Raw genomic sequence first — 27,577 nt, forward strand, 5'->3', positions numbered from 1 at the left:
GAGCTCCTTCCATGTCAGCAATATGAACTATACATATCACTTAGAGACCCCATAGGTAACCTCATTCCAGAGTATGCCCAATGCAAAAAAGACCTAGGGAGCCATGCTGATGGTCCTGAACATCGCCTTGCTTTGCCAGTATCTCGTGATTACTTGTATTCTTGAGATTATTAGTAAGGATTGATACAGGGTAAGCTCCCTAACTCACATGAGTCTGATTTGACTCCCAATTCTCTGGGTTATCTCTGTACTAAGTTACAAAAGGCTACATGTAATTGTGGGAGCCTTCCTTGGGTTTGGGATTTTGACCTAAGACTTGAAAGATAGGTAAATTTTTCAAAGATGGAGGGAAAATAGAGGATGGGAATAAAGGAAGAAAAGTGAGAAAAATCCACAGGTGCGTGAGACAGTAAGGGTGCAAAACTAACTCTAATGAGTGGTAAGAAATAAGGCTGGAGACATGGCGCACATCACAGAGAGCTTCGAAAGTTCAGAGAAGAATTTAAAGAGGATGCAGTGTTTAGTAAGAAAGTAAGGTACTGAAAGTGAAACACAAGAAAGATGACTTTGGTAGCACTGTGAGGAAAGGACTGAAGAGTGGGTGAATGTGGAATTAGAATTAGGAAGTCAGTTGGAAAGCTATCGCAGTAATCAACCATGGAGATCCCGAAGGCCCTAAACTGGGACCATGGATGTGGAATGAAAGGAGCAGCTAAACATTTCACAGAAAAAATGTCAGCAGACCCTGTTAAATGACAAGATAAGGGTAATAAAGGATAATAATAAACCCATTGTCAAAAATGAGCAACTACCACCCTCCAGGAGGTGGAGCTTAATTTCTCTCCCCCCACCCCCTTTGAGAGTGGGCTATACTTCATGCCTTGCTTTCAAAGAAGAGAGTAAAGAAAAGGAAAACTTCACAGTGGAGAAACCTGGCAAACACCACCTCAACCACATGATGAAAGTTCACATCCCCAGTGGTGTCACATCGATATCATGTAGCCCCTGATATGTGATGAGAAGGGCACTTCACCTCTATAGGATTCCTTCCAAAAACCTATAACCTCCGTCCAGTCATGAGAAAAACAGGCAAATCCAGACTGGAGGACATTCTACAGAATAACTGGACAGTATCCCTTAACACTGTCAGGGTCATGAAAAACAAGGAAAGACTAAGAATCTGTTACAGACAAGGGGAGACTGGGGAGGTGTGACAACTAAATGCAATATGGCAGCCAAGACTGAATCGAAGAACAAAAAGAAGATACTAATGGAAAAACTCCTGAAATCCAACAAAGTCTGAAGTTCACTTAATAGTAAAGTATCGATGTGGTTTCTTAGTTTTGACAAATGTTCCATGATAATGTAAGATATTAATAGGGGAAACTAGGTGAAGGGTATATGGGAGTTTCTGTGCTATCTTTGTAACCTTTCTGTAAATCTAAAATGAAAAGATTATTTTAAAAGAGGGACTAAGATAATGTTGGTGTCATAATTTGGTAACAGGAGGAAGTTGGTGTCAGGAATATTAACTGGACCCAAGGTAAATCCAGTAAAACAAAGTATCATCATACCACAAAGAGAGCTGGGTTCAAGAGCCAGGACCACCACCTTCTAGCTTGGGAATCTTGGATAAGTTTCCCTAACCTTTCCAAGGCTCAGTTTCCTCATCTGTACAATGGTGATAATTCATATCACATACTCTCATTTTTAAATTTAGGGTCTTGGGGAAAAATTTCCCCAAACAGCCCAAGTTTAAAATAATTAATGATATCAGTAACCTACCGCTGATTCACAAAAGGGCTGGAAAGTTCTGCAAGCAGGCGAAAATTCCCAATGTATCCCAGCACTCCATCCCTCTGGGTGATAAAACATAAAACATAATGTCAGGGAAAACATTCTTATCAAAATTTGCAAATATCGAAGAAACATTCAATAGCTTCTCAGCATAAAATAATGATCAATATAAACACAAACCAAGTCTGCTAAACAGATTTTCTTCTCCGTGAAAACTTAGAAATGTCATTAGAATTCTACAGCATTTTTTAAAGACAACATATTGTACACTTATGTTCTCTTATGTATACCACATTCACTTAGAAAAACAGATTTCAAGCAGTTGTCTCACACTAAACTAATGAATTCTGCACATAGCCATTAGTAACAGCATTCTCAAATTACCGTAGAAATAATGATCAAAGTAGTGTGAATTTAGGAAGTTGAGAAATTTTATAGCAATTAAATACCAAATAGGAATGTAGTTTATATCCATTAGGAGCACCTTAAAAATCTCGAGTGTACTTCACTTCCTAAGTAACAATATATAAGCCTGTGAGCAGATACACATTTGTCAAACATAACAACACATGTTAAACCGTATCTGTCATATTTGACCTGAAAACTATATTTGTCAATCAGAAGATCCTATAGCTAAAACACACACTTTGGGGACCTTTCTGAATTTAGAAACATAATGCCTAGTACTTTCCACTAATTTAATAATTGGAAAAGTATAGTAGAGTTAATAAGCGTTAGAAAGAAAACCGAAAGTATGCATTCCAAAAATTTTATGTAATTTTAAGTGTTACTAGGTAAATGGACTCATTCTAGCACTTCCAATTAAATCAATTATGATTACACACCAAAAGAAATAGTCACACCTGCCCTCAAAACATTAGATATACCAGAACTTCAGAAATACTTTTCCTACTGTTTATACCACACTGCCTTCCAAATGGGAAAAATATAAAGCAATAATGAAAAAAATAATAATGAATGGACTTTTTATTTGAAGATTCTCAGTTCTTCTCTATGTAAATTATTTTAGGGATTAAAAACTGAGAGCTGGACTGCAAGAGTTAGCTTTCCAAAATGAATCTAAAACTTTTTATAATATCAAACTCACTGTCCTTAGTGAAACTGAAATGGGTGATGAGGAAGAAGAGGAGGACAGCAGAGAGACAAAGACAGTGGCCAAGACGAGCACTGTGCACAGAGGTGGTGGGAGGGGAGGATGCTCAACATTTCAGAGTCAACCAGACACAGACACAGCAGTCCAAAACCACACGACAATACACGGGAAATAACTACGCGCGTGTGTTATTACTTTAACATGGAAATACGTGTAAATTTGAAATTATATATTATTCTATACTACTTACTTTTCTGTTACAATAAATGCGTTTATTTAAACAACAGGACCAGTTAATGGTGGCAATTAGTAGTTAACAGTGGGACTAAACAAATAAAATTGTGGAAAAATATAATATTTTTATAATGTTTCTTTCTGGCCTTTTATTTTTCTTTGTTAGACATTTAAACGTAGTAGGTTATATTATTTTTTTTTATTATGTCTTTAAGAAGCATAAATGTAAGACTTTTAAAAAGGAGAATATAAATACAATAGGACTAAACAGTTATTACCTATATTTAATAAAAAAATAATAATGATATCTTTCTATTCATGACACAGTAGGATATTTTTACTCCTTATTTCCTTTTCCAATAATACTTTTCTGAAATGCCTGAGGCCTTTAGGATATCCTTATTTTTTTGCAGAACTAAAATAACTGTACTACTAAAATTCACTTTGACTTGTAACTCTGCTCTTAGAGGCCCACATTACTGTTATCAGTCCAGTATGATGATCTAAAGCTAAATATTTTCTCAACAAAGGTGTTTAAGCATAAAATACATAAAATTTTACTTACTAGCAATAGCAGGCTTTTAGAGTTATAAGAATTAAGTTTCCAGCTCTCTAAGAATATCTATCCACTTTGTATCTACAGGCTTGTTCTGGTAGATCAGCTGTTTGTAAGGTCATTTGTATGTATAAATTCATCATATATGCCATCTATTTCTAAAATATCTATCATTTTAAGACACTCTAGAGTACCCTAGATGGATTCCAATAAGTTACAATTTTAGTTTAAAAAAAAAGTACTATTTAATGTAGCTACTCCTTTCTGGTAACATCTTTGAGTTTTTTTGTTTTTTTTTTTAAAATTTATTTATTTTATTTTTTTGGCTGCATTGGGTCTTCATTGCTGCGCGTGGGCTTTCTCTAGTTGCGGCGAGTGGGGGCTACGCTTCATTGCGGCGCGTGGGCTTCTCGTTGCAGTGGCTTCTCTTGTTGTGGAGCACTGGCTCTAGGCACACAGGCTTCAGTAGTTGTGGCACATGGGCTCAGTAGTTGTGGCTCGCAGGCTCTAGAGCACAGGCTCAGTAGTTGTGGCACATGGGCTTAGTTGCTCCACAGCATGTGGGATCTTCCTGGACCAGGGCTCAAACCCGTGTCCCCTGCATTGGCAGGTGGATTCTCAACCACTGCACCACCAGGGAAGCCCCCATTTTTGAGTTCTGAAGCAGTCTTATTTCCAAGAAATGAGCCATTATTTCACTGTATGAGTTTTTGTCACAATCTGCACATAACATCAAGCAATGCAGGTACCGAGAGTTCATCCTTTTCTAGCTCCTCGTGGCCTCTTCAATGATCATCAGTTTTGGAGAACCAGTCCATAAATATCTGTTTCACTGCAGATATTCTATTTGGGCAATTCATTATAATTAAGCAATTAAGTTTGGGGAGGCAGGGATAGTTAATGAATGATCATGGGTCTGGGGTGTGCAGGCCAGGATTTGAACCCTAGCTCTCCTAGGTGACCTTGGGCAAAGCTGACCAAAACCTCAGTTTCTCCATTTGTAAAACAGGCAGAATGCCATCTTTATGACAGAATTGATGTGAGAATAAGACAAAATGCAGGGGCTTCCCTGGTGGCACAGTGGTTAAGAATCCGCCTGCCAATGCAGGAGACACGAGTTCGAGCCCTGGTCCAGGAAGATCCCACATGTCGTGGAGCAACTAAGCCCGTGCACCACAACTACTGAGCCTGTGCTCTAGAGCCCGTGAGCCACAACTACTGAAGCCCGCGCACCTAGAGCCCGTGCTCGGCAACAAAAGAAGCCACCACAATGAGAAGACCATGCCCAGCAACGAAGACCCAATGCAGCCAAAAGTAAATAAATAAATAGATTTTTAAAAAATTTAAAAAGACAAAATGCATACTAATGGCAAACAGGAAAAATACTAAAACAGAAAAGGCACTCTAAAAAAAATTAAGTGAAATTGAACCAGGTAATTTTTCTTACTATAGCTATAAAGAAGATTAAATAAGTTTGAACAAGTCCTAAAAGGACCTATTCCTTCTTTCCTAGATAGAAGCCTCCACCTCTAGTCACTGATCCCTGATCCTTGGATGACTACACAGGACTAAGGGCCACGCCTGAAATGATGATGATGAACGGATGATAAGAAAGACAGATCACCATCACAATTAGTAAGGACTAAATGTAGGTTCACTACTGCTATTTTACTATAAAAGATGAATCATATTAATAATCACTCCTCCAAAAGTAGTTTATGTTACTTTCTAATTGCTGCAGAAAAAAATCCAGGTTGAAAAGGAAAATAAATACTTCTAAGAGAAGACTCACCTGTTTTATTTATCCAATAGGTTATATCAAACTTTGACCTCACTTTGCACAACTATACTGCACCCAACCCAAACTTAATTCTTCACCACAAGTTTATGCTCATGACCATCACAGCATGGTAGAGTTAAAGTGGCCTCTGAAGATTGCCTATTTCAATTACCCACAGAGTTTTAAAATCCCTTCTACAAAAGCTCTTCCAGGTTGCCCCCCAGCGTGGACAACTCCATGGTGAGGAGAGTAGCATCTCCTAAAGCAGCTTTCCAAAAGTTCCAGAACTATACTGTACCCTCTTTGACGTCCACCTGCCAGTCCTACTCCTGATCCTGGCTATCCAAAATCATTTTTTCATATGATAACCCTTCAAATATTTAATGACTGTCCAAGTACATGTCTATCTTCTTTCCAGATACCATTTCCAATTTGCTCAGAAAATTCTGGCCCACCCTCTTCAAAGTTTCTGAGCCCTATGAACTGCCAGTATCCATAAAACAAAAACAAACAGATCCAACAACAAAAACCAACCAATCTCTTGATGAAAAGAACCATTTACACATAATAATCCCTACACGTTAACCAGTTAAATCACATACGCACATACATCTTTTTGAGGGGACAGGGTAACCTTTCTAAAGAGAATTTTAGTAGAACATGTCACTACCCTTAAAAATGTACATACCATTTGCCCAGAAATCCCATAAAATTAGTCTTTGAAAATAATTATGTATAGGCACAAATATGAAAACATAAGAATGTTTCCTCAAGTTATATACAATAGTGAAACCTAGAACAAACACATAACAATAGGGAATTGATTAAATATGATTATATATCCATATGCCATGAACAGAGATAATGATACAACCAAATGGCCTGAAAATAAAAACATTTTCAGAACTTGCTGAAGACTTAGAGAGTGAACCTCCTTTACCCTCTTTCTTAGACAATTATTTGAGGATATGCTGCAGCACGAGTCAATAAACCAAGACAAATATGAGATGCAGGGAACAGTGACCCCAAACCAGGGGAGTAATGGCAGGAAGCCTGGGACATCAAGTAGCAGACCTAGAGAGCAGGAGAATGGAGAGCTCCAGGGGCAGGTATCTGGGGGAAAGACGACTGCAGAGATGGGATGCTATCCTCCAAGATATGGAACAACTCAAATATAAGACAAAGGCATATGTTACAAGAAAAAAAGAAAGGCAATTAGAAACTCGAAGCAAAAATTAGACAGGAAATGTAATCCTGGTTGTGCAGTGAACTATTTTAATACAGTCATAATAAACACTTTATTTTCTCTGTGTAGGATCAACTGGATATAAAAGAAAACATTATGATTAGAGAATAAAAGGCAAATATTTTCAAATCTTGGTGATACAAGAGTACAAGTACAAATGACAGAAACTGGGAAGCACAGTAGGAGTGACAGAAGTGGATGGAGGGCTTCCCTGGTGGCGCAGTGGTTGAGAGTCTGCCTGCTAATGCAGGGGACACGGGTTCGAGCCCTGGTCTGGGAGGATCCCACATGCCGCGGAGCAACTGGGCCCGTGAGCCACAATTACTGAGCCTGCGCGTCTGGAACCTGTGCTCCGCAACAAGAGAGGCCGCGATAGTGAGAGGCCCGCGCACCGTGATGAAGAGTGGCCCCCCCTTGCCACAACTAGAGAAAGCCCTCGCACAGAAACGAAGACCCAACACAGCCATAAATGAATAAATAAATAAATAAAAAATAAAAATGTCAACCTTTAAAAAAAAAAAAAAGAAGTGGATGGAAGGACAGAAGCACAAACGTCTTCACCTTAAAGGATCAAGAGGCGCCACAAAACAGAAATAAAAGTGTTTAAAGTTTCCAAAGGAATGGAGAGAGAAACTCAAATTACTTTAACTACATGGGAAAAAAGAAAGGAAGGGAAGTAGAGGTGTGAGTCTTAAATTCTTACCCATCATGGCAAGAAGATAATTAACGGTGTCTAACATTGACAAATCAAGAGGTGGCTGACAGTCACCTAAGTGACCACCATCAATTCCTTCCTTTCCTCATATTAAGAGGTGGAGTCTTACTATCCTCCCCTTGAATCTGGGCTGCCTCAGTGACTCACTTGACCAGCAGAATGCAGTGGAAGTGAAGTTCTGGGTCTTCTGAAGCTAGGTCATAAGAAGCCATGCAACTTCCTCCTGGGTCCATTGGAACACTCACTCTTGAGATGCTCTCTCTCTGAACACCATAGCCAGGCTGTGACAAGCTCAAGCCACATGGAGGGGCCACATACAGGAGCTCTAGGCAACGAGCCTGCTGATGTCCGAGCAGGGAGCCAGCATCAACTACCAGCTACTTAAATGAGCCCCTTTCAACCCAGTTGACCCTTTAGATGATCCAGTCCCAACAGCTACCTAACAGCACCCACATGAGACCTCATGCAAGGACCACCAAGCTTTCTTCCTTCTTCCTTTTTTTTTTTTTTTCAATATAATTAAGATCTCACAAGTCAATCGGTTTCACTGGCCAAAGTCAGTATTCTAACTGATGATCAAAATGTCACAGTTTTAGCCAAAGTGAGAGCCATCATGTTGGTTCCTGTGTCTTTTCGACAAGACCCTATTAGTCTTTGATAGGTTCCTTGCTTTCTGACACAAGATTACCAGAGTTATTTTGTTGTATGCAATACTTCAATATGTAAAACAAATTTAAAATTTTTGGTTTCGATCTCATTTTTGTAATATATATTCATACCCAGAATGCTATTTTTTTTACTTATACGTATACACAAATAGGATACACTCCTAAATGTAAATGGTAATTAAGTAAATATAAATAGTTATCTCTGGGTTGTGGGATTGGGACATTGTTTTTTCTTTTTTGCTTCTCAATATATTCTAATCTTCAAATAACAATGAATGACCTAATTAATTTTTTCAAATACCCTCTGCTTGTACATTACTTTTCATAGTTTTTTAACTTACAATGTTGCTGCAAGGGGCCTTAACCACTGTTTTCCAAATGTATTCTTTTGTGGTTTTCTTTCTACCCTTCTGAAGTTCTCCTTTGCCTCTTTTACAGGACCAACCTCCTTCTGGTCCCTGACCCTGATCACCCTCCCCCCACAAGACACACCTTATTTCTAATGGCACATGGGCCCTTTTCCCCTGGAATAACGATGTATCACCACAAACCTCACAACATCTACAAGCATATTCCTGCCCAAACTCTTTCTCCCATTTCCTTCAGGGTCTCACATTTCTCTAGTGCCCTGGGTCACTTTGCCCTCTTCTTTCCCTTCCTTCTCTGAAATCCAAAATTAGTCACCATGACCTGTTGACTACAAAATGGCTTTTAGTTTAGTTTCTTCCTCACTAATAAAACCACCAAAGTTAAGTTCTTCATAATCTATCATTTACATTATTCCAATAACCTCCTCAAAGAGATCCTCTCCCACGCAGCTTTCTTTTTCCTATGTTATCACCACCAGATTTATTTTTCTAATATGCCAACTGCATCAAGTTATCTTTTGGCTAAAGGTCCTACAACAATTCTGTGAAAAGTAAAACGCAAGGCTGATGAGTTAGAATGTTCACTCCATCAGGCAGCCCCATCTGACTCATCCAAACGTACAACCACCGCTGAGCCCACGTGAATCCCGTAGGCTGACAATCCAAGTCCTTCTTACCACCCATGAAGATCTGACCTCTTCTCCTCATGTTTTCCAACCTAGAAAGCCTTCACTACTTTTTTTGGCTGATCTAAACATGCTTTTATCTTTTTTTTTGGAAGACTGACTAAGTCTCATCTACCTCAAAAGCTCTCTCGGAAAATTTTAAAGAAACATAAATAAATAAATAAATATATATATATATAGGAAAATTCCTGCACAATTTATATAAACTGCAAGAATATACATAAGTATTGTCAGTAGTTATCTCTGGAGACTCAGACCTAGAAAACGTTATACTTACTAAGCCCTGTATGTCTACAAACTCAGAATTTTTTAATAAACATCCATATTCAGACAAAAAAAATAATGGAAATTAACACATTCATCTTTCCATTTCCTAAATTGCTATAGCATTACAGAGTTGTCACCGGGTGATGTGTTACTTGAATTTTTAAAGATAGTTTCCCATAGTTAAATCTTGGAACCTGCGGGACTGAATTAGGGAGCTATCATATTCTTATTCCTTACCTCTCCCCACCACCACCTCCTCAGTTCAAAACCACTGCGAGCCAGTGAACTATGCGTCAGTAGCCTGGCTTCCATAGTCTCTGATCCTGCACATCAATGACTCTCGACCTGTTTAATCCAGTTCACCCATGAGAGTCAGCATCACGTGTGGCACAGGCTTCCACAGGCACAGGTGGCCATTAGATAAGATTCAGGTTATGTATAATTCCTGGTTACCTTATCCTCACCCCACCAACAAAACCTACTAAAATCCAAGTGAGATAGACACTAGTAAGAGGACAGGTTTAATTCAGCTCTAATAAATTATAAATTTTGATACTTTACTGTTAGTAAATTATGGCAAAACTCACAACTGACTCTGGTCAATGTGGTGTTTCCACTTCTGCCATCTATCTTTAAGGAGCTTTGCCTATAGTAAAATTCATACTGGCCATGGCCTCTGCATGACTCTATGAGGGAAAACAGAATAAGATTTGTCTGATCCCTTCCAGAGCTTAAAAGAAAATTTTCCTTTCAGCCAGTGATTATGAAAATCTGGATTTTCTTATCACGGGACATTTAATTTTCTAACAGCCAAGAGTGGCTAGGGTCAGGAATTTAGAAGGTGAGGGAGAAAGATAAATAAAATTATTATGCACCTACTACTGCTAGCATGATACTAAATACCGTGCCACTATCAATGGCTTGGAGTGGGATGGGCACACTTTCCCACCACTAGGGCTATGTAATTGGTGTGAGGTAAGTTATGGGCACTGGGGTTTATATAAAAATGTGACTATGTTCTACTGTAGCAATTATGAGGTACTTTTTCTAGGCTATTTAGACTGACCCATAATCTTAGGACATTTCCATGGGAAACCCTTTCAGAGCACCATTAATCTAGAAATGAGATTTGGGAACAAAATCTACCCTATATTTAATTACTCTTTGCCTAACTTTAATCATTCAAGGTTTTTGATGATTTTCTTATAAGACAGAGTTGAAGGTTTGAGCTAACACACAGGACCGGATTGGATTGCCCAATCTGGTTCATGTGAAACAGTGATCTTACCTAGAATTAAGCTTTACTAACTACTACAAGGATAGAGGCTATCAGATAATTCAGAGGAAGTAGAGAGAGGTCTGGGACGTGAAGGGCAGTTGACAAGCCAGGTCCTTCCTGTGTTGAACAAGCAGCACTGGCCCAGAAGGTGTGAAGGCTCTACTAGGTGAGGTTCACCAAGTTCCTCACACGCAGTGAGAGTTTATCTTATAAAACATCTCCATTTTATACCTCCAAAAAACTGTACAGACTACATGACATTCTCCAAAGAGCCAGGCCTCACAGAGCCTGGGTTCTCTTTACTATAGGGAATCCTTAGCCAGGAACAGTCTAAGAGCATTCCAGAGTTAAGACCTCTTTCTCCTAACAAATGTCGGTACATACCCTATTTAGCCAAAGGTCCTGTCGACAAGGAGATTAGACCTGGGTCACTTGCCTTCTTTTCTTCCCCTTCCTTTCTCCCAAGGAAGTGAATGGATCTGCAGACCAGCTGCTTTCACCCCTTCCTCCCTGGGTTACTTAAGAACTTGGTGACAAAACGTAGCTTATTCTTACTTGCCCATTGCCTAGCTCTCCAGTATTAGAACTAAATCCAATCATTTCATCAAAACAGTTGAATCACAGAATCTCAGACTTAGAACTTTAAAGACAATTTAGTATAAGCTCCGACCTAAAGCTTCTACTTATTATATCTATTTTTATATCTATCTGATTGAAGATATCTTATGGTAAAAGAACCACTTTAAAAGGCTATTATAATCTTCTATTCACTGGGAATGTCCCTTTTGTAAAACAGCAGTCTCCCCTACCTCTCTTTACCATCCCCATTGGTCCTAATTCCAATGTCTGAATTAAATCAGAGTAAGTCTACTTTCCTCTCCCACTTAACAGTCCTCTCACATTTCCAAGGACATTTCAAAGCCATGCAGTTGTCCTACAACTTATCTCTTCTAAACTGACCTCTCTGGGTCCTTCAGTTGTTTATCCCAGGACAATAGCCACCTAATCTAATCTCCCCTCTACAGTTATCTGGCAGCTCGCCCCTAAACATATGCAATTTTAGAGACTCCAGATGCTGTGGGTATGGTCTAACTAGGAAACTGTAATTTGTTTGAACTGGATACCGTACCTCCCCTAATAGAGTAAACATTTAAAAACAGCTTTCTTTTTTAGCAGATGAGACATGCTATCGGTACAACTACAATTGTGGTCATCTGCCACTTCCCAGTCATTCCCCTCTTTTTATACATTGTCAAGTCCAAGTGCAAAACTTGACATTCATCACTATTCAGTTCCATCTATTTGTTTCAGCTTATTATTCCAGCCTGAAACTTTAAAAAATGTAATACAACATCCAACATATTATTAGTTCCTCTTCCTAACCTTGCTTCAGTCAATTGATAAGCTTGCATATTTTAAACTTTATTCTATTGTGGTAAAACATACATAACACAAAATTTACCCTTTTAACCACTTTTAAGTGTACAGCTCAGTGGCATTAAGTACATTCATGTTGTTGTGCTGCTATCACCTATCCACCTCCAGAACTTCTTTATAGTCCCAACTGAAACTCTTACCCATCAACAGTAACTTCCCGACACCCCCTTCATCCAGCCCCTATCTTATTTTCTGTCTCTAGGAATTTGACTACTTTAGTTACCTCATGTAAGAAGAATCATATGATACGATTTCTTTTTAAAAAACCTAATTAAGAACAAAATATCGACGAGGGTGGCCATGGCAATCCTCTTCGTTGACATCTATTTTATCATCACGCATCAAGTCCAATACATGAACTGTTTTCTTTCCTGGTTATTAAAGGGAAATAGGTTTCAAAACATCAAGCCAGCTTAGAGAAAGAAAGGGACACAGCTCTGCTAAGGTAATCCCACTATGCATATCTGAGGAGATGCTCTGTGCCCACAAAAGAGCATGAAGCAGTAAACACAGAACCAGGAAGAAAGAGAAGAATTCCTCCTGACCGAAACTCAGGAAGGCCTTAGAGGACGTTTGTTATGTTCGTGAAATATGGGAAATGCTCACATCAGGTATACTATATTAAAAATGAAATACTGAAACAAATTCCAAAACCAAAAACACACATACATATATGGAATATGTATGTATCTTTACATATACACACACATATAGAACACATATTTTATGAATAAAAAACTGAGCACTTAATATTTTTACCATGGCTAATCCCTCAGTTAGTAGTAAAAGTAATAAACTAACTGTATCATAGTGCTTTTATATAGATTTGTATAAGTGAGCTATAGAAATACTAATAAAACAATTTCTAAGACTTACTTCTGCTAGTCTATCACTCATTACTGTATAAGAAAGCTGTCAATCTTTTATTGCAGTAGGAAAAAAAGTTATCTAACATATTATACAAATTTAAAAAATATTTTTATTTGATTTAAATACTTAAGATGTCTTATTATATATAAATTTAGTGGGAAATAGAAATCACAAAGACCTTACTAGTGAATCTTGCTTTAGTGAGCTATATTAAGTACCTATTTTTAATACCTACCTAGTCTACAGAAATGTTAATTTTTGAAATTTTGTTATCTTAAAATGTTGCTGTAACAGCCACTATATAGTTACCTAAAATTTTTCTTTAAGGCTATCTTAATGGGAGAAAAAGAGGAAATACATTATTTAAGTGTAACAGAACATGCAACACTATTTAACTCACCTTAAAACAGTAGTTTTTCTTTTTTAACACTGTTAATGATAAAATGTTAGTGAGTCATGGCATTTGTTTCACAGCATTGTGGAAATTTTTGTTTAGACTAAACATAAGACCAGTATTTTTCTACTTCTTGTCTCCTGACGTAATTTACAACTTTACCTTATCTTACGTAACGAATCTCATTTTTCAGTACCACTTCATACACAATTGTTTGCAAAATGTTTTTAAAACATAGATAACTGGGGTAAAATATTAAACAAAAATCAAAAATCTTCACCTTCAAAGTATCACACCTAATACTAATACCCTTAAATAAATGTAACAAGAGGCATTTGAAACCAAATTTTCTTCTTAAATTGCAGCAGAATGGTTTAATGATTAGATCCTAGGGTAATGGAAAGATGCAGAAAAGTTGGCAAAGTACGCAGAGACTCAGTGATTTTCTTGTCAAGTTTAAAAGTTTTCCAAATATACTATAACTCAGTATCTAAAGATGTGGTTTGATTGGGGAGAGGAGGTGATTCACAAGGAATACAGGAGAAAACTAACGTTATCCAAGAAGTCAGAAAGGGAGAACAAAAGAGGATGGTTTATCCCTAAACACAGGACATTAAAGCCTAAATGTGTCACTTCCTTTATGATAAGAGATTAACCTGTCATATTTTCCCTGATAATGAGTATCCTGCCCAAGGGATGAAAGCTGAATATCAAGAAAAAAGCTGTAGTATTTTTACCTTTCTATGTAGGCAGAAGAGAAGATTTCTTAAGCTCTAAATTATTCCATGAGATAATTTTAAAACTCCAGTAAATACATTAGAGAGAGGATCAAGACATTATATAACCTATTTACAACCTACAATACCCTAAGTTCAAAAGACTCTTACTTTAAAAAAAAAAAAAAGACTCTTACTTTTGTTATGCCAGATAAGGTAAAGTTGTTATTTACATTCAACTATTCAGTAGGGCATTTAAAACCTACATTTAAAACCTACAGGTAATTAGCCTCTATTCTTCACTTTAAGTTTTAATTAGTTCCAGTTAGAAAATCTTTTAAGAAAAAAAGCTTACTACAAACAGCTTAAATAGTTGCAGAAGTATCAAGTTGAAGTGCTTTCCAAATGCCAGTTCTCATTGCATAAGGGATAAGAATTTCATAAAAGTTTATACAAAATAATAATAGTAGTAGTACTTGCTGTTGGTATTTTGTTAGCCTTACTTAAAATGCACAAAGTAACCTGGGAATTCATTGCATGGGAAAAAATTTTCTTATATTCAAATAGTAAATGTAAGATCTATAAATGACATAGGATCTCTACATCTATAAATATTTATTTCATCAATTTTGTTTCTATTTTGTTTCCCTATGAATAGATTCACTTTAATTAGATAATTTTCTTTCATACCATTCATTTATTTCATACAATAGAACACAGGAAGACATATCAAAAAAGCAACCATCTCTTGAAAAAATTGCAGTTGATTTTCTTATCAACTTTACTAAATAAGGCAGCAGTTAATTTCTTTTTTAAAAATCCAGCATTCACTTCACTAACATTTTATAAAGGCATAAAAGTCCAAAGAGAAAACAGTATTCCTCCCACATAATGAAATATTCAACTTGCCAATCCATGTACAGCAGCCATTTGCCAAGCCTGTGACTTCAGTGGCCGAGAGAGAACAGCAGTTCATACTAGTCACATTTACAAATGCATGTAAATGACCTGTTATCTTTCACCAGCTTATATTCTTTTCATTGCACAATGATTATTTGTGACTCATGTTTAGAGACCATACTTCTAACCTGCAGCAGGATATTAAACTCACACGAGTACCCACACACATTCTTCCCTGAGTCAACCAATATTTTGTTAGTCAGTTTCCACGTCTTTTTAGCAAAAGTGTTCAGGAAACAAAGTGCATGTATTGCAACTATCTAAGACCTGTAAAAGGTAGAAGTCTATATGTTATAACTACCTATAATGTATTAAAATCTAAAAAGTAGGAAATAAACAGTAGGAAATAAACAGTAGGAAATGCCAGTAAAAATAGCCTATTGCTTCAGAAGAATAAAGTGATTATGGATACTGGGATCCTATAAATACCTACTTATTTATAACATTAAAACCAGCATAGTTTTTAAAACATTTACATTAATTATTTAGACTTATAACTTTAAATGGGTGATATAAAGAGATGCTTTGATGTATCTTATTCTTGCAGAAATAATGTAATCTGATGTCTTATTCACCAGCTATCCTTGTGTGGGGCAATATAAAGAAAAATAGAAGAATATTATTAATACACATTTGTATGAGTTTTTTAAAAGCCCTCAAAATCGTCGCAAATGTCCAGTAATATACAGATTTTAGTAATACCAAATAAGAAAAAAAAAAGCCAGTGGTTACATTTATGTTTTAAAACAGGAAAAACATGGAATGGTATACCACATGTATTACATAAAATTTATACTATTCGAGTTTACATACGTCTATTATTTCCCAGTATCTATCTTGGGTTTGGCGGTATATCTAGGTTGAAAAATAATTGATTGAGGAGAAACCTAACAAAGATGCAAGGGATATAAAATTGCTAATTTACAAATGTATAATGTAGAAAAATAATGTTAGAAATGAAAGTTAATATGCACTAGTGCCCCAGATTTGCTGGTTCCTCTATTAGCTCAGTCTGGAAGTTCCGATGAAGCCTCTGAACAAGACTCCCCCTCCCCCTCCCCCTCCCCCCCTTGCTCTAGCGTACTTAAGTGTAACTATGCATGTACGTGGAACTGTACGTGAAATTAAACAGAAAAGAAATACTTCAGCTGGTTATACAGGAATCTATACCTAGCTCCGGCTGTTAAAACATACATGCATCTAGAAAGACAGACAAATATCAGTAGCCACATGATCCTAAAGGTTTTGAGTGAACATTCAGGAAATTGGGGTCATCTGACTTTCTCAAAGTGTGTGAATCCAAATAGACACACTAACACAAACGCGTAAGTAAAGCTATTATTTTTGTTAATACACAGGATAACATCACAAGAGTGATTCCTGAATGCATTTGGGGTTGATCTTTATAAATTAAGAATTGTATGTTTACATTTATCTTCACCCTTGAGTCGTTACTCCCAATCTTGTCTGCTTGTCAGACCACTGTAAATCCTGGCACTCACCAGTACAAAGTAGTATGCATACAGCGCTGTACAATGGTGAATTATAAAATACTTGTCACCAATCACTTTCCAATACCAAATGAGAATCAACAAATCTGCAACAAGGAAAAATAAGATATTACACAGGAAGAAAGCTTCATTGTTTTTCAAGCGTATTTAACTTTCTCCTGACATCACATCACAGTCCACTCTGAGCCCACAGCACTCGTCTCGTACATCAGGAGTTCAACTACCCCTTTTACCACGAAGTATGTGCTTCCGGATAACTGTCTCCCCTACACTACTGGAACTTCTCTAGGAAGAGGACCAAGTGCGGGCATCCAGCACAGTGCCAGGCGTATAGTTATGTAATGTAACGTATTTGTTGAAAGTATAAACGAATAACTTGTTACAAGGGTTAAATAAAATGAAAATATTACAGAATAAAAATAATTTTAAAATAAGGCTAAATTACTGATTTTTGTCACTATAATAACTCAAACGGATAAGACGATCTCAGAAAAGGTATAAAACGACCAACTCATTTATAACACAAATTCAGCAAAAAATTTAAAAGTTAACAAAGAATGTGGTTAAATATTAGTTCAAAATAGCAAAAAAAAACACCCCAAAACACAAAGAACTATAACTATTAAAAATATATCTTAAAAAAGAGCTCAAGGCATCCATTTTTCTTTAAATTCTAAATCAATACCACAATTCAGAAAATTGTTTCATTTAATAAAACAGAAACATCTCAAACTGTGAACACAAGTATTTTCTTTACCAAATGGTTAAACATGAAATTTAAACCTGGAAACAAATGGCTCTCATGGATGGAAACCAGAGAATGATTCAGGTTTTGTGGGTTTGGAGCTTATAGCATGAGGAGCTTCTTTTATAAAAAATAAAAATTACTAATATAAAACTAGATGTGAATATATATAAAGGTAAAAGAAATCATCAAATTATAAATTTTAAGGAGAGGAAAAAATACCACAAATGTGGAAATCAAGAAAATTTAAAACTGTTAGTAATTAACTGCCTGATATGCTTCTCTAGATACATTTTTCCTATATTTGGCTGTATATTCTTTGGTCACCAATTTATATGATAATGATCTTATAATATTTTCTATAGAGAGGATAAAAGAATTCACCTTTCATTCAGCTTGGTTTAGAAAGTTTGTTTCCGTTCATAACTTATTTTTAAGTGTTTTGAATTATTACCTTATTTGAGAAAATCTTTATCAAGTTTCTTTCGTACAAGATTTCCTGGGTAGTAACTACTCTCTGAATTGACAATACTCATTAACCAGTGTATGGGGCATATTATAAATTTTGTGTTAACCTTGTCAATGACAGCATTTTGTGCCAAAGAGCAAATCTTTTCCCAATGTGTCCACAAGATTCACTCTTCTTTTAATTGGGCCGTTGAATAATCCAATAGCCTATTCATTATTTCTATCCCAAATGTATCTTTTCCTCTTAATAAATTACTGTGTTTTGGTTTAATCTAATTTTTTTTTTTACAATTCACTTCTTGATGGCAGAAAATTTTCTACCAAGTCCATCACTCATCTTTATCACTTTTGTTTCATAGTCCATTATTTTTACTTGGATTTTCTTTCAGCTGTTTATTAAATTTGAAAATTACAAAGTAGGGTTCCCTGCATAAATGTCCAAATCAGGGATCTCTTATTTCTCTCTTGTTTTATTGAGACAGTCCAAAATGTCTTTTCAAAGAGCAGTTTAAATGGCATATTCTCAACTTAACTTCCCCTCTGTCTCGTTGTGTAAAAGGTTATTCCAACCTCATCCAACATGAGAGAAAATACGACAGAAGGAAATGTGAAGTAGAAAGAGTCCATGATCTTAACTGATTATGACTAAAATACCTTACTTTTGCAAATCTTACCAGAACAATACAAAACCATGACCATGGGAGCACATTTCAAGGGCCCTTGCAAATGAGGACCCTGAGGCTTAAACTTCCTTAGCGTCATGGTAATTGCACCTGAGAGACTCTTTAGTCCAAAAAGGAACCATCACTAGTAAAAAAAAAAAAAATCCAGGCCTAACTGAGGCCCCACTCTGCAGCTCTGATCTTTGAGAACCAGAGAGCCAACATGAAAAATGTTTCATGTTCTACCATTACAGCAGATATTTTTTTCCCTCAGTATGGATCCTAAAAGTTGCTTCTTAAATAAATAAACCAAAAGCATAGACTATGTATGTATTCTTTGCATAATTCCATAAGTAGTCTAAAAAGAAACAGACAGTGAACAACATATCACATACCAGAAATGAGGTAGCCTGAAGCAATAGCAATATTCACTTTCACAAGAGATGGATCACCCCTATAAATATTAAAAAACAGGTTCCTTTTTTTAGCACATGGTTATAGATGACAGCTACTTTTATTTCTATTGAGATTTAAATATAATTTAAATGTTTTCTATAGGCGCTCAAATGGTAACTTGTCATTTGCACAAGGTACTGTGTTACCTGTAATGCTTCTAACTGCAATAATCATAATTGTTTATACTTATTAGCCCAAAGTTTTATGAAAATAATATTACCAAAAGACAACATTTTATAAGTGTGTTCTCATATGATTTGTTTGTGAAAGGACTCAAATGGAATTCCAGATGCTGGTTGTTGTTGTTTTGATTCCTTATTCTGAATCAGAGACTCAAATAGCCTCAAGAAATCATCTAGCCTGCCCCTGATTTAGAGGCACTATACTGTTATCCTCACTTTACTGAGGACTGGAGAGATTTGCCTATTATCACAAATTAGAAAATGATGGGAACAGAACAATTTAATCCTACCGTTTCGACCCTTACACATATCAAGATCCTACACTTTTGCCCTGTTCATGCTCTTGGCTCCAAGAAACAAATGCGAATTATCAGTCCTTTATCTGACTTTTGATGTGAACTACTGGTAAAATGAACATAAAATAAAACTGACAACAGGTAAACTACAAGCAGAAATATTTAGTAGAAGTCATGTCTTCTTTACAAATTTTGATCTGTAAATATGATCCAGGAAAATTGGACCTGGAATAAATTATGGTATCTAAGAAAATGTTAAAATATCAAAAAGTATAATAGGTAAAAATTTGATAAGGACAAATTGGTCAATGAATCAAATCTTTGTTATAAAATTTACTTCCCAAAACAACTGGTTCTGTTGACAATCGTGTGGGTAAAATAAAAATATGAAAAAAAAAGTAGCAATTGTTTAGGTAGAGCACATTAAAACCTGGTCAAGGAATGAAATTCACTAAATTAATTCACTTTGAAAAATATCTTCTCAGTGAAAATGTATGAATACTGGTATAACTCTGACCAGCATAATTCCATATTTATGAATAAAAACCAACATCATTGCAGTCAAATAGAGATGGTCAAAAGACCTGGTCAAATTGCCCCACATCCCTCAGAACCCACGTCTATCACATCCCTATGCAGTGCTTTTTCAAAACACTCCCAATCCCTCAAACTAAACTGAACTAAGTCTTCTCATATAATGCCAGGAAGTACAGTTTGTAAAACTTCTGCCATTGGAATGACATTTAAATTCTTCAGAAAGAATCATCTTACAAATTATCGTGTTATGGCTAAACATAATTATTATTCGTGCTTCAAATCATCTCATGTGGTACTAAATTCCTCTCACATGGACATCTATAATTCTCATTTTCCTATCTTTGATATCAAATGATGGGTCAAACATAAATTTAAAGACTAAGTCTATCCTATCTATCTGATTATCCTATCTCAATAATAACTCATTTTTGCTCAGAACAGTGTTTACAATAACTTGATTTCACTCACTAACACGGTATAAACGTTTACATAATCATCATATTCCCCCTGTTTCGGATAATAATTGCAATACTAATGCAAAATGGCCCTCATTATTTGTATTAAATCTAAAATAAATCATTCTAATTCACCTTGCTGAAATATGTCTGAACACAAGCATTTTAACAAACCATACACCATCAATATGTTTTGTTTTAAAGTAAAGAGACATTCTTATTAATAATTAAAATCAAAACATAAATCAAATTGACTATATTGGAAAGAAACAGCTTACCAAAGTGGATCAGCAATAGTAGCCTCATCAAACAAGAAAATGTACAAGCCAATAACCCCAACCACCAAAGAATGACATGTAGACACTACCCTGCAATGAGATGAAATAGACACAAAGATTTTAGAATCTGTGCAATAAATTTTAACTAATTCTGGCAAGACATTTAACACTCTGAAGAAGTTAAATCTGGAAGCATTTAAATATAGGATTGGAGTACATCTGAGAATATAATACAAAATTGCTATTTAGAAATCCAAGGGCCACAACTTTACTTTGGAATCAATAACAAGAAAGATGCCCAGGTCTACAATTTCCTGCTAGACAACTGATGAATCACTTATTGATTAAAGGGTCTAAAGCAGAAGCATATCTGATGAACCAGTTGACAGAGTTTTGTGCAAACAGATGGCATTTGGTAAGCACACTACCCTGCACCCTGCTCCATCCCCAGCAGCATCATTGCGGGATTAGTTCCTGCTCCAATCAGTTAGGAATGACTTCCAAATCTACTAGCCTTAACGAACTCCATATCCATGGATCAGAATTGGAATGGATCATGAAATGAAAATGTATTCCCTTGGAAATTTCAGTTTTAATACACACATTATTGTACTTGATTCTTGTAACAAATCTGTGAGGAAGCTAAGGTGGCTATTATTAGTGTCTCATCATTATTATGAAATCACTTCTAAATAGAAAAATGGAGGACCATGAATTTATTCAGAAAAAATCTGTTTTTAAAAGAAATGCCCAAGTGAAAACAAAATGTTCACATGATCCACGTGGCATTTTCTTTATAGAAGGAATAACTTTTAGTTGAAAAACATCAGCTTCTATGAACATATCTTGCTAAAAATTTAATGACTTAACCAATATGCAAGTTCTATGATATCCTACTTAAAGAACTGTATACAGGATACTATATGCTTACTCACATAATGAAAAAGTTTATGAGTAATGAAGTTTCTCTTCTCTTCATTAGAATAAAGGATGAGAGGAATAGCAAAGTTTTCTCTTTAGAAATTAATTGGTATGCAATGAATCTCTCTACAGTATGACCCAAATCTTTAAAAGTAAGTGAAATATATCAACCAATACAAAGTTTGATATTAAAAAATCTCATTGTAACTTGAAAAATCAATATAGTTGATCTAATATATGATGTGGTCCTAAATAAACATATCAAATTAAATCAAATCATATTTTAAATGCTCAAAGAGTCTCACTAATTTAAAGGCACTGAGTCCTTTGTAATACCAAAATACATTTTGAAGTGTGATAATTAACCCAATTAACCTGGTTTACAAGTCTGGAATTTTCACGCCAAGCACACCTGTGTTCCTGTGTTCCATTTGAACATAGCAAGATAAAAATGTAAGTTCCTTGATCTCAAATAAAACATGCCATCTAAATAATCAGACAACCAGCTTTCTGTTGCCATTCAAAAATTCTATTAAAGGAAAAAGCATAACCTTTTACTAACCTGTTAGCTTAGTAACCTTCTATCAAAAAGTTTCCTTTTGGAAAAAATCTGAATTTTTGTTCCTGATACTCAGGCCTCAAATTCCCTACTCTGTTGAGACGTTATATGGTAAAAGGGGAGAATTACAAGCCCTCAGCTGATGGAAATGGCATATAATTCATGAGAGAAAAGTTACATGTTACTTGGATCAAATAGCTCCCACTATAATGAACAGGAGAAACAAACACCCTGTGCTTACATGCTCTTCTGTATTAAAAGTCTGTATGTTCAGAAACTTCTGTTAGTAAAAATTTCATATTTCATTCTTTAAAATCAGATTCCTGGCAAAGCAAAATGTAGATTCCTCAGGGTCTTAAAAAAAACACCAAGATAAAATATTTCAATTTTGTTTAAAGAAGGTTAAAAAGGAATGTTTGTAGGTTTCTTTTTTTTTAAGGAAGTAATGACAATTTTAGAATAGCACTTTAAAATTACTGATGTAATCACTCGCAAGTAGTATGAGTATTACCAACAGAAATTACATAGCTCAATCAGACAAAAGAGTTATATTTTGAAGAAGCAGATTTTAAAATTAGGAATATTTCTGCACAATAGGACTTTCCATGCCATAGGAAAGCAAGTGGAAATAATAAATTTATTTAATTATATAATATTAATAACATCTATAAGTATGTATGTTTGCAGAAAAAGTAACAATTAAGTATAAGATTTTCTAACTTATAATTAATTCAACTGTTACTCTCAGGTGTGAATTTTCTGGAGAGCTTTTCTGCCTTCTGTCCTTTTACTACTAGATGATTTGGGCCACTCATCGTTCAGAGACTCTTTCCTGATTTTAGGGAGAATTATGTGGGTTGCGTTGATCTGTCTGTTTTAAGACTGGAATCTGGATTTCAAGACATATATGTGTAGTCAAAAAGCAGCCAACTGTTTTTCCTTCTTTGCACTCTCCACCTCACAGTTTAAGTCCCATGTAAACCAAGCTGGAGTGGGAAACAGGAGTAAATTTGAGAGAGAATAGCATAGCATAATAGTATTTGAATAGCGTAATGAATCATATAATCCCAGACTCCTCTTTCAAATGGGAACTCAGTTTCCCAAATGGTGATTCCATGTCTCATAGAATGGCAGTGATAATAAGACTGAATAATGCAAAGTATTTCTCAATTGCATCATTTCATTTCATTTCATTTTTACCTTTGCTTCAATCTATCTGTACCCTCCCTGTTTCTTTGGCTTGCAGCTCGCCAAGATTCAAATGCCTTTACCTACCTTAACCATGTTGAAATGGAAATGAAAATAGTTCAAAATTTAGTCGCAGAAAATGTATGTCCCCCTCCATATCCCTTTCCTTCTCTTTCCCAACTATTCTATCTTCATGTTAGAAATGGTTTTACAAAATAATGGTTAGTATTTTTTGTATCCCACATTTGAACAATACTTTTGTGCTATTCTTTAGACAAAAGAATCATACCTCTTATTTTTCAAAAATATGTGGAGAAATAATTCTCACTTTTGGGGAGAAGAGCTATAACATGTATGAACCAGACAAATCAGTGTAAGGTGCAGAAGAAAACAACTAGTCTTCTTCACAGTCTGAGTTATAAAAGTGAATGCCTGTAAAACAATTTGGCTCAAACAGATAGGGCATTTCAGGTCACATATGACCATTCTCAAATAAACAGACTTCGGCAGAAGTTTTTAACTCTTAAAGGAAATTTCAATGAAAAAATAATTATAGCAATTTTGGAGATCTGCTGAGTTCATTTTATAGTTAGCATTAACTTCAACAATCAACAGTATCCCATAGCTGCTCTAATTCACTGAGGTTTGCAAATGCACAGAGGTGTTTGGGCATCTGAAATGCTCTAAAGCAAGTGAAGCAGTCACCAGAGTCCGTCTGTGTTTGAAACCTTGTGAGAGATTAATGAGTTGCACATACACAAAAAATTCGCAAACCAACTAATTAAAACTCTGGCAGGTTTCTATATCCTTAGATGCCTTATTCGTTCTCCATTTACTTTTTTGTTTAAAAGATCTAAAAAGCAATTTTTACTTTAGAATTACATAACAAAAGAACAGTTTCTGGAGGGCTATGAATTAAAATGAAAAGTTCATTAAAAGAGAGACAGATGTGTTAACCGTGCACCAGGTTCTTTGGTGTGTACTGTTTAACTGTCCTAGGTTGGGCTAAGCCAGCCCGATACTATATATAGGCTACTCACAGCCCCAACTAACGTTACTTCTGTTACCATTTCCAAAGAACATGTGTTTGTTATCATAAGTATTTCAGAGGAGAATGCAAAACAGTGCCTTCCACCACAATCCACCAGAGTCTACTTAACACTTCCCTAGACAGTTAAATAAATTTTCCCTAACATCTTTCAGAATAAGAATTGAAAATTTTTTCTTGCATGAGATCTATCTACTTGTCTTTCCTTTTATTCCTAATGTCAAATAAAAAAAAATTGACCTAAGATTTTGTTAGATCCTAAATGAAAAAGACTTTTTGGAAATATTTTAAATGCGTAATTTTATTTCATAAGACTAGGTTTGGGCTTCCCTGGTGGCGCAGTGGTTGAGAATCTGCCTGCCAATGCAGGGCACACGGGTTCGAGCCCTGGTCTGGGAAGATCCCACATGCCGCGGAGCAACTGGGCCCGTGAGCCACAATTACTGAGCCTGCGCGTCTGGAGCCTGTGCTCCGCAGCAAGAGAGGCTGCGATAGTGAGAGGCCCGCGCACCGCGATGAAGAGTGGCCCCTACTTGCCACAACTGGAGAGAGCCCTCGCACAGAAACGAAGACCCAACACAGCCATAAATAAATAAATAAAATTAAACTTTAAAAAAAAAAAAAAAAAAGACTAGGTTTTTTTTAATCAGTCATTTACATTTTCGTATGCTTTACCTTGAGTTCCATTCAATCTTCTTTTCGAAGTTGAGATTATTAAAACCTGGAGAAACTTTTGCTGAAAACCAATAACTTACAAAGTGGAAAAGAAGCTGAAAGGTGAAAAAGCTGGTAAAACCAGCGCTGATGACCAATATGGTGTTGGTATCCATATTTCTTCAACCTGTTAAGAGAAATGTTGGCTATAAAATCCTTTAAATTGCTCATAATACACCTAAATTAACTTTTAATTTTAAAAGAGTATGTGGTTGTATTTTTAGTGATTTATTTTAATTTAGCACAAATGTAAGAATACAAGGAAACTATATGAATTTTAAGCCTTTACCAGCTATTTGTCATGTATCTCATATTTGTACTTAAAATAAAAGAGGGGAAGATCTATTATCTTAAAGATTTCAATATTATAAATGTCAGGAGACAAATTTAACATCATGATACTCAAAATTACCTAAGTCTAGAGTTTATCATTAAGAGGGAATTTCAAGTACTACAACTGAAGGTATTCTTTTAGTAATATTTTTAATTAAACTAAGGACAAATCACCTGATTTCTCTATGCCTCAATTTTCTCATCTATAAAATAAAAAAGTTGGTTAGATAATTTCTAAGAAACAATTAAGCCAAAATAAGAATAGAACTAACATTATCTGCTACAGCAAAACAAAAACCAATCATATAAGAAAAAAATAATTGTACAGTGTGACAAACATTTAAAGTTTAGAAGAATAATACCATCTTGGAAAATAATCATACCACTGTTACTGCTTAAATTAGTATTTAACTTTTAAAAAAATATTTTGCAATCACACATATCCTTGAACCAAAAATCCTCCATGGCTTTTTATCTCTAAAAGAAAACATTTTTATAAAAGAGCTCCAAGTTTTAAGGATAGAGTTAGCGCAAAGAATGGTAATATGCATATATACACATTCAAAGTATGTTTTCTATCTCATTGAGCTAAACTTTATCTGGCTCCTAAAAATCTTAGGAACATTCAGACCAAAAAAAAAGACACTAAAGCATTTGCTCATATCCAGCAAATACAGCATTTCTACGTCTCCATCTTTAATAGAGCTGACCCTCAAATGAAAAGGAAATGAATCAATACATATTTCCAGCTGCCTAATGTGAAGAAATAAAGTCACCTACTGAAGCCAATTCACTAGAGAAGAACCACATCATTGACTGCACTAGCAATAACCCCACTTCATTCCCTTCCAACCAGGATATCATAATAAGAATCAGTCTCCCACAGGGCCTCTTCTGACAGAATTCATGTGTCTGTAATGAATTCTTTCCTCATTCTCTTTTTCTGGTGTGTGTGCACAGTAAAAATATTGATATCACAATTCTTCTCTGTGAGACTCCATTAACTTTATTGCTCATTTAATTGTTTTTAATTCAACATGTGTTTATTGGGCATTACAAAATTTAATTTTAACCTATCTTGGTCTTTTAACCTAGGTTTAATATTAACAAAATAATACATAAAAGTAAGTTTTATACATAAATTAAACACCATTGTAATTTGCTAAGTGAGATGTAAAAAGGAAAATGTTTTTCTAAGATTAAGCAAATAAGGATCTGCATGCCAGGTGGGCAGATAAACAAAGACAATGAAACCAGTAACCAGTAGTGAGTGGAGAATCTAACCTAAAATGTGAGGATGATTTGTCCTGAAGGGTTCTGTGTGTTCCCTGGAGGTTATGGAGGGTGGCTAGGCAAGAGCAGCTTATTTACCTCAGTTAAAATTCAATGTATACAATGAGTATTTATTTCATGAATGTTTGCTAAAAGTTATGTTATAAAACATAGTAGGTATCATGCAACATTATCCATTTTATGAATTGTTAATTTAAGCAATACATTAAAAAATCAAACAATTCACTATTAAATTCCTCATTCCTAAAAAAATTTAGTTTTTATTAAGTCTTTGTTATACTGGGTATCTTATATTTTCAACGGACTTTCCGTTAACTAGAGTTTGGGGGGTACATGTTGAGAATCTCCCTCCGCAAAAATGTTCCATTTAAAACTAAAAAGCTCCACATAGTCAAGTTATGGCTTCCATTAAAGGCTCAACAGACAGAAGCTAATTAAATTGCTCTACTCCCAGCTTTGCTTCTTATTAAACAGCTGCTTGCTTCATCAGTCATGCCAAGTCAGGGACTAATCTAAGGAATTTAAAAAAAATTTTCCCAGAAAACCAAAGCTTCCGGTAGGAAGCAACTGCCCCTGTTCGTTCACTGAATCAGGCAAGAAAATGGTGAAAATGGATAAAACCAAATAATGCTCATTACTGACACAGATTAAGGGCCTTTTAGGGTTTAGTGATTATTAAGTAGAGGAATACACAGTAAAAGTAGAAAAGTATTAGACTTGGTTCATACACCTCTACATATGGCTAGTAGCTGGCAGAAGCCTTGGATACTATCCTAGAACACAGCAGCCAGAACAGAAGTGGGAAATATTTCTGTGCCAATTTACAAGGGGAGTGTCTAGACAT

General features: G+C 35.5%; 1 protein-coding gene across 3 annotated transcripts in view; it reads right to left on the bottom strand.

The window, feature by feature from the left end:
- The window catches only part of TLCD4 (TLC domain containing 4), a 79,158-nt gene that overhangs the window by 13,264 nt on the left and 38,317 nt on the right, over positions 1–27,577 (bottom strand). For all 3 annotated transcript variants that reach the window (XM_061186294.1, XM_061186292.1, XM_061186295.1), the window contains 5 exons: positions 25,069–25,234; positions 20,678–20,767; positions 18,869–18,927; positions 16,590–16,684; positions 1,786–1,859 (listed from right to left, as the gene is read on the bottom strand). In XM_061186294.1, coding sequence (XP_061042277.1) covers positions 1,786–1,859; positions 16,590–16,684; positions 18,869–18,927; positions 20,678–20,767; positions 25,069–25,223 — 473 coding nt within the window. In that variant the 5' untranslated portion in view covers positions 25,224–25,234. The remainder of the gene's footprint in view (positions 1–1,785; positions 1,860–16,589; positions 16,685–18,868; positions 18,928–20,677; positions 20,768–25,068; positions 25,235–27,577) is intronic.

This window comes from Eubalaena glacialis, chromosome 3, assembly GCF_028564815.1.
Source record: "Eubalaena glacialis isolate mEubGla1 chromosome 3, mEubGla1.1.hap2.+ XY, whole genome shotgun sequence".
NCBI lineage: Eukaryota > Metazoa > Chordata > Mammalia > Artiodactyla > Balaenidae > Eubalaena > Eubalaena glacialis.